This window comes from Bombina bombina, chromosome 3 (genome assembly GCF_027579735.1).
Source record: "Bombina bombina isolate aBomBom1 chromosome 3, aBomBom1.pri, whole genome shotgun sequence".
Lineage (NCBI taxonomy): Eukaryota > Metazoa > Chordata > Amphibia > Anura > Bombinatoridae > Bombina > Bombina bombina.
Window position 1 is genome coordinate 84869967 of NC_069501.1, and position 15675 is coordinate 84885641.

General features: G+C 36.9%; 1 protein-coding gene across 3 annotated transcripts in view; it reads left to right on the plus strand.

Moving 5' to 3' along the window:
• The window catches only part of C2CD2 (C2 calcium dependent domain containing 2), a 376932-nt gene that overhangs the window by 159810 nt on the left and 201447 nt on the right, over positions 1 to 15675 (plus strand). For all 3 annotated transcript variants that reach the window (XM_053705898.1, XM_053705900.1, XM_053705901.1), the window contains exons 7-8: positions 7938 to 8061; positions 12538 to 12646. In XM_053705898.1, the coding sequence (XP_053561873.1) occupies positions 7938 to 8061; positions 12538 to 12646 (233 nt within the window). The remainder of the gene's footprint in view (positions 1 to 7937; positions 8062 to 12537; positions 12647 to 15675) is intronic.

Here is a 15675-nt window from a genome sequence, read left to right on the forward strand (position 1 = left end):
GGTAAAGAGAAGAGGTGTTCAACTGTTAGTTTTTATTTTATCTTCAATCAAGAGTTTGTTATTTTTAAATGGTACCGGTGTTGTACTATTTACTCTCAGGCAGGACATAGATGAAGATTTCTGCCTGGAGGATGATGATCTTATCATTTGTAACTAAGGTCCACTGCTGTTCCCACAGAAGCTGAGGAGTACAGGAAAACTTCAGTGTGAGGAACGGTTCTTGCTATACAGCAATGAGGTATGTTCAGTCATTTTTCTGCAGAGACTGTGTTAACTCAGAAAGGCTGACAGTATCCCCATTAGGGGAAGGGTAAGCAGTAATCCTAGTATGAAAGAGGTTTTACTAGCTTGCATAAAGGGCTAAGTTTTTTTGGGCACTCAGTTTGTTTATGTAAAATTGGGACAAACGTTTGTGTGTTCTGGGAGTAACGTTTTTTTGTTTATGGGACGTTTGCTTGAGGGGTCATTTGGCTTATTTTGGGTTTGTTATAACCCACATGGTTTTCAAACTAGGTTTGTTAGATTTGTGTAGGCCCCAGCAACATTGAGTGAGGTGGGCGGGGCCTATTTTCACTCCTCAGTTGCGCATTTAGTTATACAAACAAGCAGCAAGCAACTTCTCCTGAGGTCCTGATGATCTTCTGAGGGCCTATTCGAAGCTTTAACCCCATATTATTGTTCCTAAGGGCAGGTAGGGCCACAGCAGATCTGTGGAAAGGTGCTTATAGGGGTTTTTAACCGGTTTTAGACAAATTTCAATCCGTTTTTTTCATTTGGGGGTTTATTGCTTATTAACTTGTGGTGCAATCCTTCTAAAGCTTAGTGGGTACACTGTTAAAATTTCAGAAAAATTTAAGCAATTTTAACCAGTTTTGCAGTTTGTGTATGCCTTTTTTTCTCTTAAAGGCACAGTACCGTTTTTGCAAATTGTGTTTTTTTCATTAAATAAAGTGTTTTCCCTAAGAGGGTGTGATGAGATAGGTACCTATTCGCACATGTGGTGGGACTGCCCACGGGTAGCAAATATTTGGTTACAAACCTTTAGTCTATTGGGCAACATTTTCGGGTGCACTTTGAGAGTGTCGGCCACTCATGCCCTCCTGCATGAGCCTATCTCAGGGTTTAATAGGGCGCAAAACAAATTTATTTCTACCATCTTTACTGTAGTAAGATTAACAATAGCCCAGTATTGGAAAGCTGAGATTCCTAGTTTCCAGATTATTCTAAATAAAATTGGGTACTATTACCAAATGAGTAACAATGCAGCTATTATGCTGGACATTGTGGAACAGTTTGTCTCTGTCTGGGAACCATGGATTATGTCTTCTGAAGCCAGAGTTGTGGGTTGATATCCTAAGGTTCTGGGAGTACCTATTGCTTATTGAGTTGGATCCGCAATGTGACCTAATGTGTACGGTTAAATTCAGTGATGTTTATATATTTTGCTGACCTGCCGAGTTATGCCTCAATGTATTTCAAATTATGTTGATGTGACAATTGCATTTACTTTGTTCTGTAACTAAGAAGAAAAATTCAATAAAAATCTTTTCAATTAAATAAAGTGTTTTCCAAGCTTGCTTGCTTTATTACTAGTCTGTTAAACATGTCTGACACTGAGGAAACTCATTGCTCAATTTGTTTAGAAGCCATTGTGGAATCCCCTCTTAGAATGTGTCCCACTTGTACTGATATGTCTATAAATTGCAAACAGCATATTTTGACTTATAAAAGTTTGGCATTAGATGATTCTCAGACAGAAGGAAATCAGGTTTTGCCATCTAGTTCTCCCCAAGTGTCACAACCAGTAACGGCCGCACAAGCGACGCCAAGTACTTCTAGTGCGTCTAATTCTTTCACCTTGCAAGATATGGCTTCAGTTATGAATACTACCCTCACAAAGGTTTTATCTAAGCTGCCTGGGTTGCAAGGGAAGCGCAGTAGCTCTGGGTTAAGAACAAATGCTGAGCCTTCTGACGCTTTAGTAGCCGTATCCGATATTCCCTCACAATGTTCTGAAGTAGGGATGAGGGATTTGCTGTCTGAGGGAGAGATTTCTGATTCAGGAAATATGTTCCCTCAGACAGATTCAGATATGACGGCATTTAAATTTAAGCTAGAGCACCTCTGCTTATTGCTCAGGGAGGTTTTAGCTACTCTGGATGATTGTGACCCTATTATAGTTCCAGAGAAATTGTGTAAAATGGACAAATATTTAGAGGTTCCTGCTTACACTGATGTTTTTCCGGGCCCTAAGAGGATTTCGGACATTGTTACTAAGGAGTGGGATAAACCAGGTATTCCGTTCTCTCCCCCTCTTGTTTTTAAGAAAATGTTTCCCATTTCTGACACCATAAAGGACTCATGGCAGACGGTCCCTAAGGTGGAGGGAGCTATTTCTACCCTGGCTAAGCGTACAACTATACCTATTGAAGACAGTGCTTTCATTGATCCTATGGATAAAAAATTAGAGGGTCTCCTAAATAAAATTTTTGTTCATCAACCTATAGCGTGCATTGTTCCTGTAACCACTGCAGCTGCCTTTTGGTTTGAGGCTCTAGAAGAGGCTCTTCAGATGGAGACCCCACTAGATGATATTTTGGACAGAATTAAGGCTCTTAAATTGGCTAATTCTTTTATTACAGGCGCCGCTTTTCATCTTGCTAAATTAGCGGCTAAGAATTCAGGTTTTGCCATTTTAGCGCGTAGAGCGTTATGGCTTAAGTCCTGGTCAGCTGATGTGTCATCTAAATCTAAGCTTTTGTCCATGCCTTTTCAAAGGTAAGACCCTATTCAGGCCTGCACTGCAAGAGATCATTTCAGACATTACTGGAGGGAAGGGTCATACCCTCCCTCAGGATAAGTCAAATAAGACAAGGACCAAACAAAATAATTTTCGTTCCTTTCGAAACTTCAAGAGTGGTCCCACTTCCTCTGCTGCAAAGCAAGAGGGGAACTTTGCTCAATCCAAGCCAACCTGGAGACCTAATCAGGCTTGGAACAAGGGTAAACAGGCCAAAAAGCCTGCTGCTGCCACTAAGTCAGCATGAAGGAGTAGCCCCGATCCGGGACCGGATCTAGTAGGGGGCAGACTCTCTCTCTTTGCTCAGGCCTGGGCAAGAGATGTTCAGGATTCCTGGGCAGTAGAAATTGTAACCCATGGTATACCTTCTAGATTTCAAGGATTCCCCTCCAAGGGGGAGGTTCCATCTTTCTCAATTGTCTGTAAACCCGACAAAAAGAGAGGCGTTCTTACATTGTGTAGAAGACCTTTTTACCATGGGAGTGATCTGCCCAGTTCCAAAAGCAGAACAGGTGCAGGGGTTCTACTCCAATCTGTTTATAGTTCCCAAAAAGGAGGGAACCTTCAGACCAATTCTGGATCTCAAGATCCTAAACCAATTCCTAAGAGTTCCATCTTTCAAGATGGAGACCATTCGGACTATCTTACCATTGATCCAGGAGGGTCAATATATGACCACCATGGACTTAAAGGATGCGTATCTACACATTCCTATCCACAAAGATCATCAACAGTTCTTCAGGTTCGCCTTTCTGGACAAGCATTATCAGTTTGTGGCTCTTCCTTTTGGGTTGGCCACGGCGCCACAAATCTTCACGAAGGTGCTAGGGTCCCTTCTGGCGGTTCTAAGGCCACGGGGCATAGCAGTGGCGCCTTATCTAGACCACATTCTAATTCAAGCGTCGTCCTTCCAACTAGCCAAGTCTCACACGGACTTAGTGTTGGCCTTTCTAAGATCTCACGGGTGGAAGGTGAATGTACAAAAGAGTTCTCTTTCCCCCCTCACAAGAGTTTCATTTCTAGGGACTCTGATAGACTCAGTGGACATGAAAATATTTCTGATGGAGGTCAGAAAATCAAAGATTTTGTCCACCTGCCGAGTTCATCACTCCATTCCTCGGCCGTCAGTGGCTCAGTGTATGGAGGTAATCGGTCTAATGGTAGCGGCAATGGACATAGTTCCGTTTGCTTGCTTGCATCTCAGACCACTGCAACTATGCATGCTCAATCAGTGGAATGGGGATTATGCGGATTTATCTCCTCAGATAAATCTGGATCAAGAGACCAGAGACTCTCTTCTTTGGTGGTTGTCACAGGATCATCTGTCCCTGGGAATGTGTTGCTGCAGGCCAGAATGGGTTATAGTGATGACAGACGCCAGTCTTCTGGGCTGGGGTGCAGTCTGGAATTCCCTGAAAGCTCAGGGTTTGTGGACTCGGGAGGAGGCTCTCCTACCGATAAATATTCTGGATTTAAGAGCGATATTCAATGCTCTCCAGGCATGGCCTCAGCTGGCTTCGGCCAGATTCATCAGGTTTCAGTTGAACAACATCACGACTGTGGCTTATATCAATCATCAGGGCGGAACAAAGAGTTCCTTAGTGATGATAGAGGTCTCAAGGATAATCCGATGGGCAGAGGCTCACTCTTGCTATCTGTCAGCAATCTATATCCCAGGTGTAGAGAACTGGGAGGCAGATTTTCTAAGTCGTCAGACTTTTCATCCAGGGGAGTGGGAACTCCATCCGGAGGTGTTTGCTCAGCTGGTTTGGCTATGGGGCACACCAGAGTTGGATCTGATGGAGTCTCGTCAGAACGCCAAACTTCCTCGTTACGACTCCAGGTCAAGGGATCCCCAGGCTGTACTGATAGATGCTCTAGCAGTACCCTGGTCGTTCAACCTGGCTTATGTGTTTCCACCTTTCCCTCTCCTTCCACGTCTGATTGCCAGAATCAAACAGGAGAGAGCATCAGTGATTTTGATAGCGCCTGCGTGCAGGGTTTATCTGTGTCAGTCATAAATACCTTGATTCAGGCTCGAAAGCCTGTTACCAGGAAAATCTATCATAAGATATGGCGTAAATATCTTTTTTGGTGCGAATCCAAAGGCTTCTCCTGGAGTAAAATCAGGATTCCTAGGATTTTGTCTTTTCTCAGAGAGGGATTGGAGAAAGGATTGTCAGCTTGTTCCCTAAAGGGACAGATATCTGCTCTGTCTATTTTGTTGCACAAGCGTCTGGCAGATGTTCCAGACGTTCGGGCTTTTTGTCAGGCTTTAGTTAGAATTAAGCCTGTGTTTAAACCTGTTGCTCCGCCATGGAGTCTAAATTTAGTTCTTAGAGTTCATCAGGGGGTTCCGTTTTAACCCATGCATTCCATAGATATTAAGCTTTTATCTTGGAAAGTTTTGTTCCTAGCTGCTATCTCTTCAGCTCGAAGAGTTTCTGAACTATCTGCATTACAATGTGACTCACCTTATCTTGTGATCCATGCTGATAAGGTGGTTTTGCGTACCAAGCCTGGGTTCCTACCTAAGGTTGTTTCTAACAGAAATATCAATCAGGAAATTGTTGTTCCTTCTCTGTGTCCTAATCCTTCTTGTAAGAAGGAACGTCTGTTGCACAACTTGGACGTGGTTCGTGCTTTGAAATTTTATTTGCAGGCAACCAAAGATTTTCGTCAAACATCATCTTTGTTTGTTGTCTATTCTGGAAAGCGTAGGGGTCAAAAGGCTACGGCGACTTCTCTTTCCTTTTGGCTGAAAAGCATCATCCGTTTGGCTTATGAGACTGCTGGACAGGATTACAGCTCATTCTACTAGAGCGGTAGCTTCTACATGGGCTATTAAAAATGATGCTTCTGTTGAACAGATTTGTAAGGCTGCGACTTGGTCTTCACTTCATACCTTTTCAAAATTTTACAAATTTGATACTTTTGCTTCTTCGGAGGCTATTTTTGGGAGAAAGGTTTTGCATGCAGTGGTGCCTTCCGTTTAGGTTCCTGTCTTGTCCCTCCCTTCATCCGTGTCCTAAAGCTTTGGTATTGGTATCCCACAAGTAAGGATGAATCCGTGGACTCGGTACATCATGCAAAAGAAAACAAAATTTAAGCTTACCTGATCAATTTCTTTCTTTTGCGATGTACCGAGTCCACGGCCCGCCCTGTCTATTCAAGACAGATAGTGTATTTTTTTTTTTTTATGTAAACTTCAGTCACCTCTGCACCTTATAGTTTCTCCTTTTCTTCCTTGGCCTTCGGTCGAATGACTGGGGGGTGTAGTTAAGGGGGGAGCTATATAGACAGCTCTGCTGTGGTGCTCTCTTTGCTACTTCCTGTCAGGAAGGACAATATCCTACAAGTAAGGATGAATCCGTGGACTCGGTACATCGCAAAAGAAAGAAATTTATCAGGTAAGCATAAATTTTGTTTTTTTCCGTTTTATTTTAAATAGAAGTAATACAAAGTGCAATGCAATTTGTAAAAGATACACATAAATATACAAAGTATGGTCCAAATTTGTTAGTTACACAGATACTGTGAAAACATAATCAGAATTTGTAAAATCAGATTCTTAAATACACTGCTGTATACAAAATAAAATACAAAATAGAAAGTTTTAATGTAATAAAATTTAATCTGGTGTAAAGTAATATAAATACAAAATGTAAATGCAGCAGAACTTTCATGTCATGCAGTACTGTATTGCACTGTGCTTGTCTCTCCATCACATACAGAAATGCAGGGGACGACCCTTGGAGAAGTAAAGTAAAATCTGCCATTTAAGAATTTCACTAGGGATCTTGCAGTGCCGGAGGATTATTTTAGTTCACCTCACCTGAGCAGAGAGGTTTAGATCATCAGTCTCTTAGTGCTACTGTCTCACAAGATCTAGAGAGGTTTCGTCTCCCCAGCATGGGTGCTGCACCGGAGTAGAAACATCACTGTTCCGTGTTCCCTGTGATGAAAGAGTATACATTTGGCTAGGGGGAACTTTGAGCTAAGCATCTTCATACATAGAATGCGTGATCATTGCTGAAGTTTTATACAGTAGTAACAAGCTTAATAGTTAGTGCACAAGTTGTGAACTTTATCTGAATTTTTTTTTCTTAATGGGACATAAAAGTGCAAAATTAAAAATGCTCTGTGTTAATTTTATTATTGCACTATTGCTTTTTTACAACTATGTGTTTAATCCTGACAATATTAATAACAGCTCCATAGCAACAATTGACATCTGGAATCTATATGAGCACATCTAGAGAGCCAATGACAAGTTGAATATTTGTGTAACCACCAATCACCAACTAGCTCCCATTAGTGCATAGCTGCTCCTGAGCCTATCTACATATGCATTTCAACAAATGGTACCAAGAGAAAAAAGTACATTTAATAATAGCAGTAAATTGAAATGTCTCTTGAAATGGAATAGCTTTTATATATTACATCTGTATTTAAAGGGACAATCTAGTGTAAAAATAAATTACTCTATTATGAAACGAATGTCCTTCTTACTGCATTGATACCCTACAAAGGCATACGTGCATATGCTCCAGTTATTGGCCATATGAGGGTCAGAGTGATGGTGTAGCAGGTAAAATTGTACACTAGATTTGTCTCTGCATAAATGTTTTGTAGATGATCCATTTATATAGCCCATCTGGGAGTGTTTTTGTAACAATGTAAAGTTTTGCTTAATTTTTAAGAGCATTGTGCTATTTTTATGACCAAGCCCCAGAGTGCCAGATGTATACACACATTTACAGACTCCTGCTGGCTCCTGTTTATGTTATCTGTCTTTTCATAGGCAGGGAAGTGGGGAGTGTCTGCTCTTTTTATTTACCCAGCCCCTTTCAGTAGGTGTCCCAGCCTAACCTCCTCAACAGTGCTAAACTGGGAGCTTCTAAGTAGTTTTAAAAAGGTTTTACACTGGATTTTTATATCCCTATCTGTGCATATTCTTCTTTATAGTAGTGTCTATTACATAGTTATATGAAGAATTGTTGTATACTGTCCCTTTAAAGTAAAATAGGACTTTATTTTTACAGTATACTGTCCATTAAACAACAGAGAGATCGTATTTTAAAGACAATATCACTTTAAATATTTTCATTGGGACATTCTCTCTGTTATCTTTCAGAATGTACGCGGTCCGGGAGCCAATTCTCAGGTAATCTGCCCTCCAAAGCCCCCAAGAGCTCATGAACTAAAGCTTCAAGTGAAGGACATCAGAGCAACTCTATCAAGCAAGGCTGATACTTCAGGTATTGTGCTGCAGTCAGAGATAGTTTTCCTTAAAGGGACAGTCTACTCCAGCATTGTTATTGTTTAAAAAGATAGATAATCCCTTTATTACCCATTCCCCAGTTTTGCATAACCAGCACTGTTATATGAATACACTTTTTACCTTTGTGATTACCTTGTATCTAAGCCTCTGCAGACTGCCCCTTTATTTCAGTTCTTTTTACAAACTTGCATTTTAGCCAATCTGTGTCTTCTCATAAGTAACTCCACGAGTGTGAGCCAATAAGCATTAACAGAAAGTGCCTATCAACCAATGAGCATTAGGAGGAAATACCTATCAGCCAATGAGCATTAATAGGAATTACCTATCATCCAGTGATCATAAGTAGGAAGTATCTAGCAGCGAATGAGCATTAGTAGGAAGTGCATAGTTGACAATGAGCATTAAAGGGACCTATAACACCTTCAAAAAATCCTTTAAACTAACTTATACTGATTAATAATAAAACACTACGCATGAATCTCTATTCTTGAGGGTCAGTTTACCTCAAACAGTTCAATTCAGTTCAGTGTCGTCAATCAAACTGCTGATCCAGCACTTGGTAAAGCTATGGATGCCGCCATATTGCCACACGGACACAGCAGTCATGTGATGAACATGGGATATACTTTTATTAATCAAGTCAGAGAATTATCAGAACACTCGCTTACTGTGGAGCTGAGCTAGTGCTACATTAGCTGTATATATTATTACATTTATCTTATGTGCCTCATATAAAAAACATTCAGTTTGTGAAGGCATTATAATAAAAGCACTGACACTTTTTTGCATTATAAATACATCTGCACTATTGACTGCAGCACAGCTCCAGGAATGCACAGTCACAACTCCGTGAACTGTTGTAATTTCTCTTAGCAAACTACGGAGGGGAAGAAGGGGAGTGGGCATGTTCCTTGGAAGATAGCAGCTCTGCTGAATAAGTGAATAACTAATGTATGCACTGTTAGTTTTTCAGCTGCTATCTTCCAACGGAACATGCCTCCTCCCTCTCTCTCTCCCTCCCGTAGTTTGCTATGAGAAATCACAACTGTTCACGGAGGTGTGCATTCCTGGAGGGGGAGGAGGCATGTTCCGTTGGAAGATAGCAGCTGAAAAACTAACAGTGCATACATTAGTTATTCACTTATTCAGCAGAGCTTCTATCTTCCAAGGAACATGCCCCCTCCCCTTCTTCCCCTCCGTAGTTTGCTAAGAGAAATTACAACCGTTCACGGAGTTGTGACTGTGCATTCCTGGAGCTGTGCTGCAGTCAATAGTGCAGATGTATTTATAATGCAAAAAAGTGTCAGTGCTTTTATTTATAATGCCTTCACAAACTGAATGTTTTTTATATGAGGCACATAAGATAAATGTAATAATATATACAGCTAATGTAGCACTAGCTCAGCTCCACAGTGAGCGAGGGTTCTGATAATTCCCCTCTAAACTGGATAAATAAGAGTATATGCATCACATGACTGCTGTGCCTGTGAGTAAAACGTGCGTTACAATATGGCTGCAAACATAGCAGCATTGAGAGCAGTATCAGCATTCTGTTTGACAACATTATCTTGAACATACTGGGGGTAAACTGCGCAGAGTGAATACACATCCTTGATTACTAGATATGAATTATATTTATGATTGACAGCAGAAGTTAGTTTGCAGAATTAGCAGCAGGTGTTTAGTGTCCCTTTAATAAAAAAGTATCTATAAGGAAATGGGCATTAATAGGGCAGTGCCTATAGCCAATGAACATTTAGAGGAAGTAAACTGCTACAGCTGTATTCATTTTTTAAAAGCTTTTAATTCAATTAAAAAAGTTTTGTTTAGATGCTGCTGTTTCATATAGATGACAGACATTTCTCAGAAACTGTGCCTTTAAAGCAATCCGGTTTTTACATTAGACATGAAAGACAGAAAGAGAATACATTGTTATACACCATTCCAATTTACGTCTATTATCTAATTGGCTTCATTCTTTAGCTATCCTTTGTTAAAGAAATAGCCATGCAAATAGGTGAACCAATCACACGAGGCATCTATGTGCAGCCACCAATCAGAAGCTACTGAGCCTATTTAGATATGCTTTTCAACAAAGGATAGCTTGAGAACGAAGCAGCTTCGATTATAGAAGTAAATTGGAAAGTTGTTTAAAATGACATACTCTTTCTTAATCATGAAAGAAAAAAATGTGGGGTTCATGTTCCTTTAAATGCTGAGTGCAACATACTTTATGTATAAACACAGTGAAATGAATTCTCAGTGCTCTTATTACATATTCTTCTTATATATGTTGTGTTCTGTGGTTTTAATCAAAACAGGACAAAAATGTAAGAAGTTTCTGCTATTAAAATGTATGATGTGTGCAACATTATTTAAACATCAGTGCTATAATTTGTTTCCCTATTTGTTGTATTGCATGAGCAAGTTATGATACAGTCGCTAGTGTCCGTGTTTGACTGCCAGGACTGACAATTTATATTGAGATTGGCACTTTCGGAATGTGCTGTTAGATAAATGTTATTGTTAGGGTGATATTAAAGTGATGGTAAAGTTAACAAGTCTGCAGACGAGATTTGTGAAAATTGAAATTTGAAAGATGAGACCTTTTTTTTTTTTTTCTTCTTCTTCATTAATTGCATATGTATAATTTTTCCTCTTTTAGCTTACTTACTCCTTAATCAGCCACCAGCCCCCCTCGACAAACACTTTTTTTCTCCTTGTGATGCTCCACGCTTTCAGCCACTCAGCTTTGTAGTCACACGGCTAACTCTTTTCTATGTGCGACAGCGTCAAACATAAAACGTATGCGCATCTGATCCGGTTATACCCCTCTTCTTAGTTCACTCATGTGCGCTGTGTGCGCGTATTAAAGGTCTGCACATGCGTATTTGATCCGGAGCCGGGAGTGAGTTCTATCTACTATGCAGAGAGCCGGTGGGACTGCGCTCTTCGTTACTACACTAGATAATGATGATAATGCTTCAACATATAAATTTTAAATCTCGATTATTTGCCATCACTTTAACATTAAGAGTTTGCTGTGTTACTACAATAGTCATTTATTATAACTGCTGGAGAAAGTTTCTGCAATAAAGTTTACTTCTCACCAGAAACTAATAAGGACAGGGTAAAATGAATTAACTTTAAAGGGACTTAAAACCCAACATTTCTCTTTCATGCTACAGATAGGACCTGCAATGTTAAACAACTTTTTACATTTACTTCTAGTATCACAATTTTTTGTCATTCTCTTAGTATCTCTTGTTGAAAAGCAGCACTGTAAGCTCAGGAGTGTGCACGTGTCTGAAGCACTTTATGGCAGCAGTTATGCAAGAATGTTATCCATTTGCAAGAGCACAATATGGCAGCACTATTCCCTGTCATGTAGTGCTCCAGATGCCTACCTAGGTATCTCTTCAGCACAGAATATCATGGGAACTAAGCAAATTTGATAATAAAAGTAAATTAGAAACTTTTTTTATATGGTATTCTCTGAACATTTTTGGGTTTCGTATTCCTTTAATAAATTACTTCACCCCTCATAATATGTGGTGTTTGCAATGTGTTTATAATATGCTTAGTTTTTACACTGCAGACTTATAACCTTTACAGCATCAGTCTGGCACACTTACCTCCTTTATGTTTAAGCCTTGAGGTGAAACAGCCAATCAAAACCCATATCTGAGGATATTCTGTAGCTTGTTGCCTGGGGAATGCTTCATAGCTCAGAGCAGTGCTACTGTGCATGCACCGTATTTTATTGGCTAGGATGATCTTAGCTGCATATGTGTTATGTTAATTAGGGAAGTGCATTTTATTTCATCACTCATTAGTGAACTGAATGCCAAAAATGTCTGCAATCTGCGGCATTCGTATTATTTTGGCACTGGGTTTTAGTAAAGTAAAAGTGTAACGCTCAAATATCCAGATCTTTAAGGGCTCAAAGATATGAGGTCTCAGGTAGTAGATATTCCTATATATATATATATCTGTATATATACTGTATCGTGTGTGTATATATGTGTGCGTGTATGTATGTGTGTGTGTATATATATATATATATATATAATGTGTGTGTGTGTTTGAGTGTATAGCTATATACTTTACCAAAATACCATCAGTTATATGTAGACATGTAATTCGTGTAATTATGAATAAATAGAACATATTCGGGTTTGTGCACGAGTAGTGTGCACGCGATATTCTAACTTCTGCTTTTTGTGAGCATCGGATTAGCATTCGTGCAAATTATTTTTACTTTCTATATGTAATTTGATGCACGCAAAAAGTTTACTTCTAGCAGAGTTAGTGCACGAGCGGGAACGGTAAAAATTGGCCCTTAATGGGAAGTAAAATTTAGAGCTTTATATCCCTTTAAAATTAGTGTTGCATGTCTGTTTTTTTCCCTTTGTTTTCTATTGAATTTGTGACATGTTTTTTCTTGTCATAGGAATCTGCAGTGCGGTGTGCATAGCGCAACTAGACGAGCCTGCACAAAAATATACTACTGCAACCCAAACAAACACTACAAACCCCTCCTGGGGGGAAGAATTCACCTTGTAAGTACATTGTATGTTTTTTGTAGAGCCTATTCATTTTCTACTGGTGCCAAAATCTTTACATAAATAATATACATTATTAGGGAGATGGAAAGTAACATTTAGATGATAAAGGTGCTCTGTTTACCATAACTACATATACTATAAAAAGTATTTTCTTTGTGAATTGCTATATTTCTTCTTTTGGTATGTAACTGTTTCTATTGGAGCAATTATATTTAATTCATATCATTAAAGGGACAGTAAAGTCAAAATTAAACGTTCATGACTCAGAGCATACAATTTTAAACAACTTTTCGATTTGTCTTCTATTATCTAACTTGCTTTGTTCTTTTGGTATCCTTTGTTGAAAAACATACATTGGTAGCTTTAGGAGCACACGTGCAATTCTGGGACCTAGCTGCTGATTGGTGGCTGCATATATATATGTCATTGGCTCAACTAATTTGTTCGGTGAACTCCCAGTAGTGCATTGTTGCTCCTTCAACAAAGAATACCAAGAGAATGAAGCAAATTTGATTATAGAAGTAAATTGGAAAGTTGTGTAAAATTGTTTGTTCTTTCTGAATCATGAAAGAAAATGTTTGGTTTTCATTTTATTGGTAGTTGAAAAGATGATGAATTCACAGATTGCTTTTAATATCCCAGATAGGGCTAAATTGCGAGTGGCTAATTAAGTGTAGCTTGCTTAGCATGAGTTCTAAGTAAACACGTTCGCTTGAGCGCAATCAAATTTAACGTGTGTCAGGTTAGCGTGACTTTAGTGCTCTGGTTAACTGTTACGCAAGACAAAAAATGTGCACAAAACACACAAAAAAATACATTTAAAAGTACAGTTAGACTCATAATAACACTGTCTGATAAAAAATATTTAAAAAAAATTGCATTAAAAAAATTATAAGGGCTCAAAGATATGAGGTCTAAGGTGTTTAAAAAAACATATAGATACATACATATAAATGTCTAAATATATATAAGTATGTATGCATACATATACATGACTAAATATATATATATAAGTATGTATGCATACATATACATGACTAAATATATATATAAGTATGTATGCATACATATACATGTCTAAATATATATAAGTATGTATGCATACATATACATGTCTAAATATATATAAGTATGTATGCATACATGTACATGTCTAAATATATATATAAGTATGTATGCATACATGTACATGTCTAAATATATATATATAAGTATGTATGCATACATGTACATGTCTAAATATATATATAAGTATGTATGCATACATGTACATGTCTAAATATATATATATAAGTATGTATGCATACATATACATGTCTAAATTTATATATATATAAGTATGTATGCATACATGTACATGTCTAAATATATATAAGTATGTATGCATACATGTACATGTCTAAATATATATAAAAGTATGTATGCATACATGTGCATGTCTAAATATATATATAAGTATGTATGCATACATGTACATGTCTAAATATATATATAAGTATTTATGCATACATGTACATGTCTAAATATATATAAGTATGTATGCATACATATACATGTCTAAATATATATATAAGTATGTATGCATACATGTACATGTCTAAATATATATATATATAAGTATGTATGCATACATGTACATGTCTAAATATATATAAGTATGTATGCATACATGTACATGTCTAAATATATATATATATAAGTATGTATGCATACATGTACATGTCTAAATATATATAAGTATGTATGCATACATGTACATGTCTAAATATATATATAAGTATGTATGCATACATGTACATGTCTAAATATATATATAAGTATGTATGCATACATATACATGACTAAATATATATATATAAGTATGTATGCATACATGTACATGTCTAAATATATATATATAAGTATGTATGCATACATATACATGTCTAAATTTATATATATATATAAGTATGTATGCATACATGTACATGTCTAAATATATATAAGTATGTATGCATACATGTACATGTCTAAATATATATAAAAGTATGTATGCATACATGTGCATGTCTAAATATATATATAAGTATGTATGCATACATGTACATGTCTAAATATATATATAAGTATTTATGCATACATGTACATGTCTAAATATATATAAGTATGTATGCATACATATACATGTCTAAATATATATATAAGTATGTATGCATACATGTACATGTCTAAATATATATATATAAGTATGTATGCATACATGTACATGTCTAAATATATATAAGTATGTATGCATACATGTACATGTCTAAATATATATATATAAGTATGTATGCATACATGTACATGTCTAAATATATATATAAGTATGTATGCATACATATACATGACTAAATATATATAAGTATGCATGCAAACATATACATGTCTAAATATATATAAGTATGTATGCATACATATACATGTCTAAATATATATATGTATGCATACATATACATGTCTAAATATATATATGTATGCATACATATACATGTCTAAATATATATATATATATAAGTATGTATGCATACATATACATGTCTAAATATATATAAGTATGTATGCATACATGTACATGTCTAAATATATATATAAGTATGTATGCATACATGTACATGTCTAAATATATATATAAGTATGTATGCATACATGTACATGTCTAAATATATATATAAGTATGTATGCATACATGTACATGTCTAAATATATATAAGTATGTATGCATACATGTACATGTCTAAATATATATAAGTATGTATGCATATATATACATGTCTAAATATATATAAGTATGTATGCATATATATATGTGTGTGTGTCTGTGTACATATGTTTTTAAATATTTGTGTTTTACTCATGTACTGTACATATTTAACATTCCAATGTTCTTCACTTAAAGGATAGTGTACTTTTTATTGTAAGTACTGTAAATATTTCTATATAATAGAGAGAGAGAAATCTAATAATAAAAAGTACATTATATTCTATGTGAAGAACATAGGAAT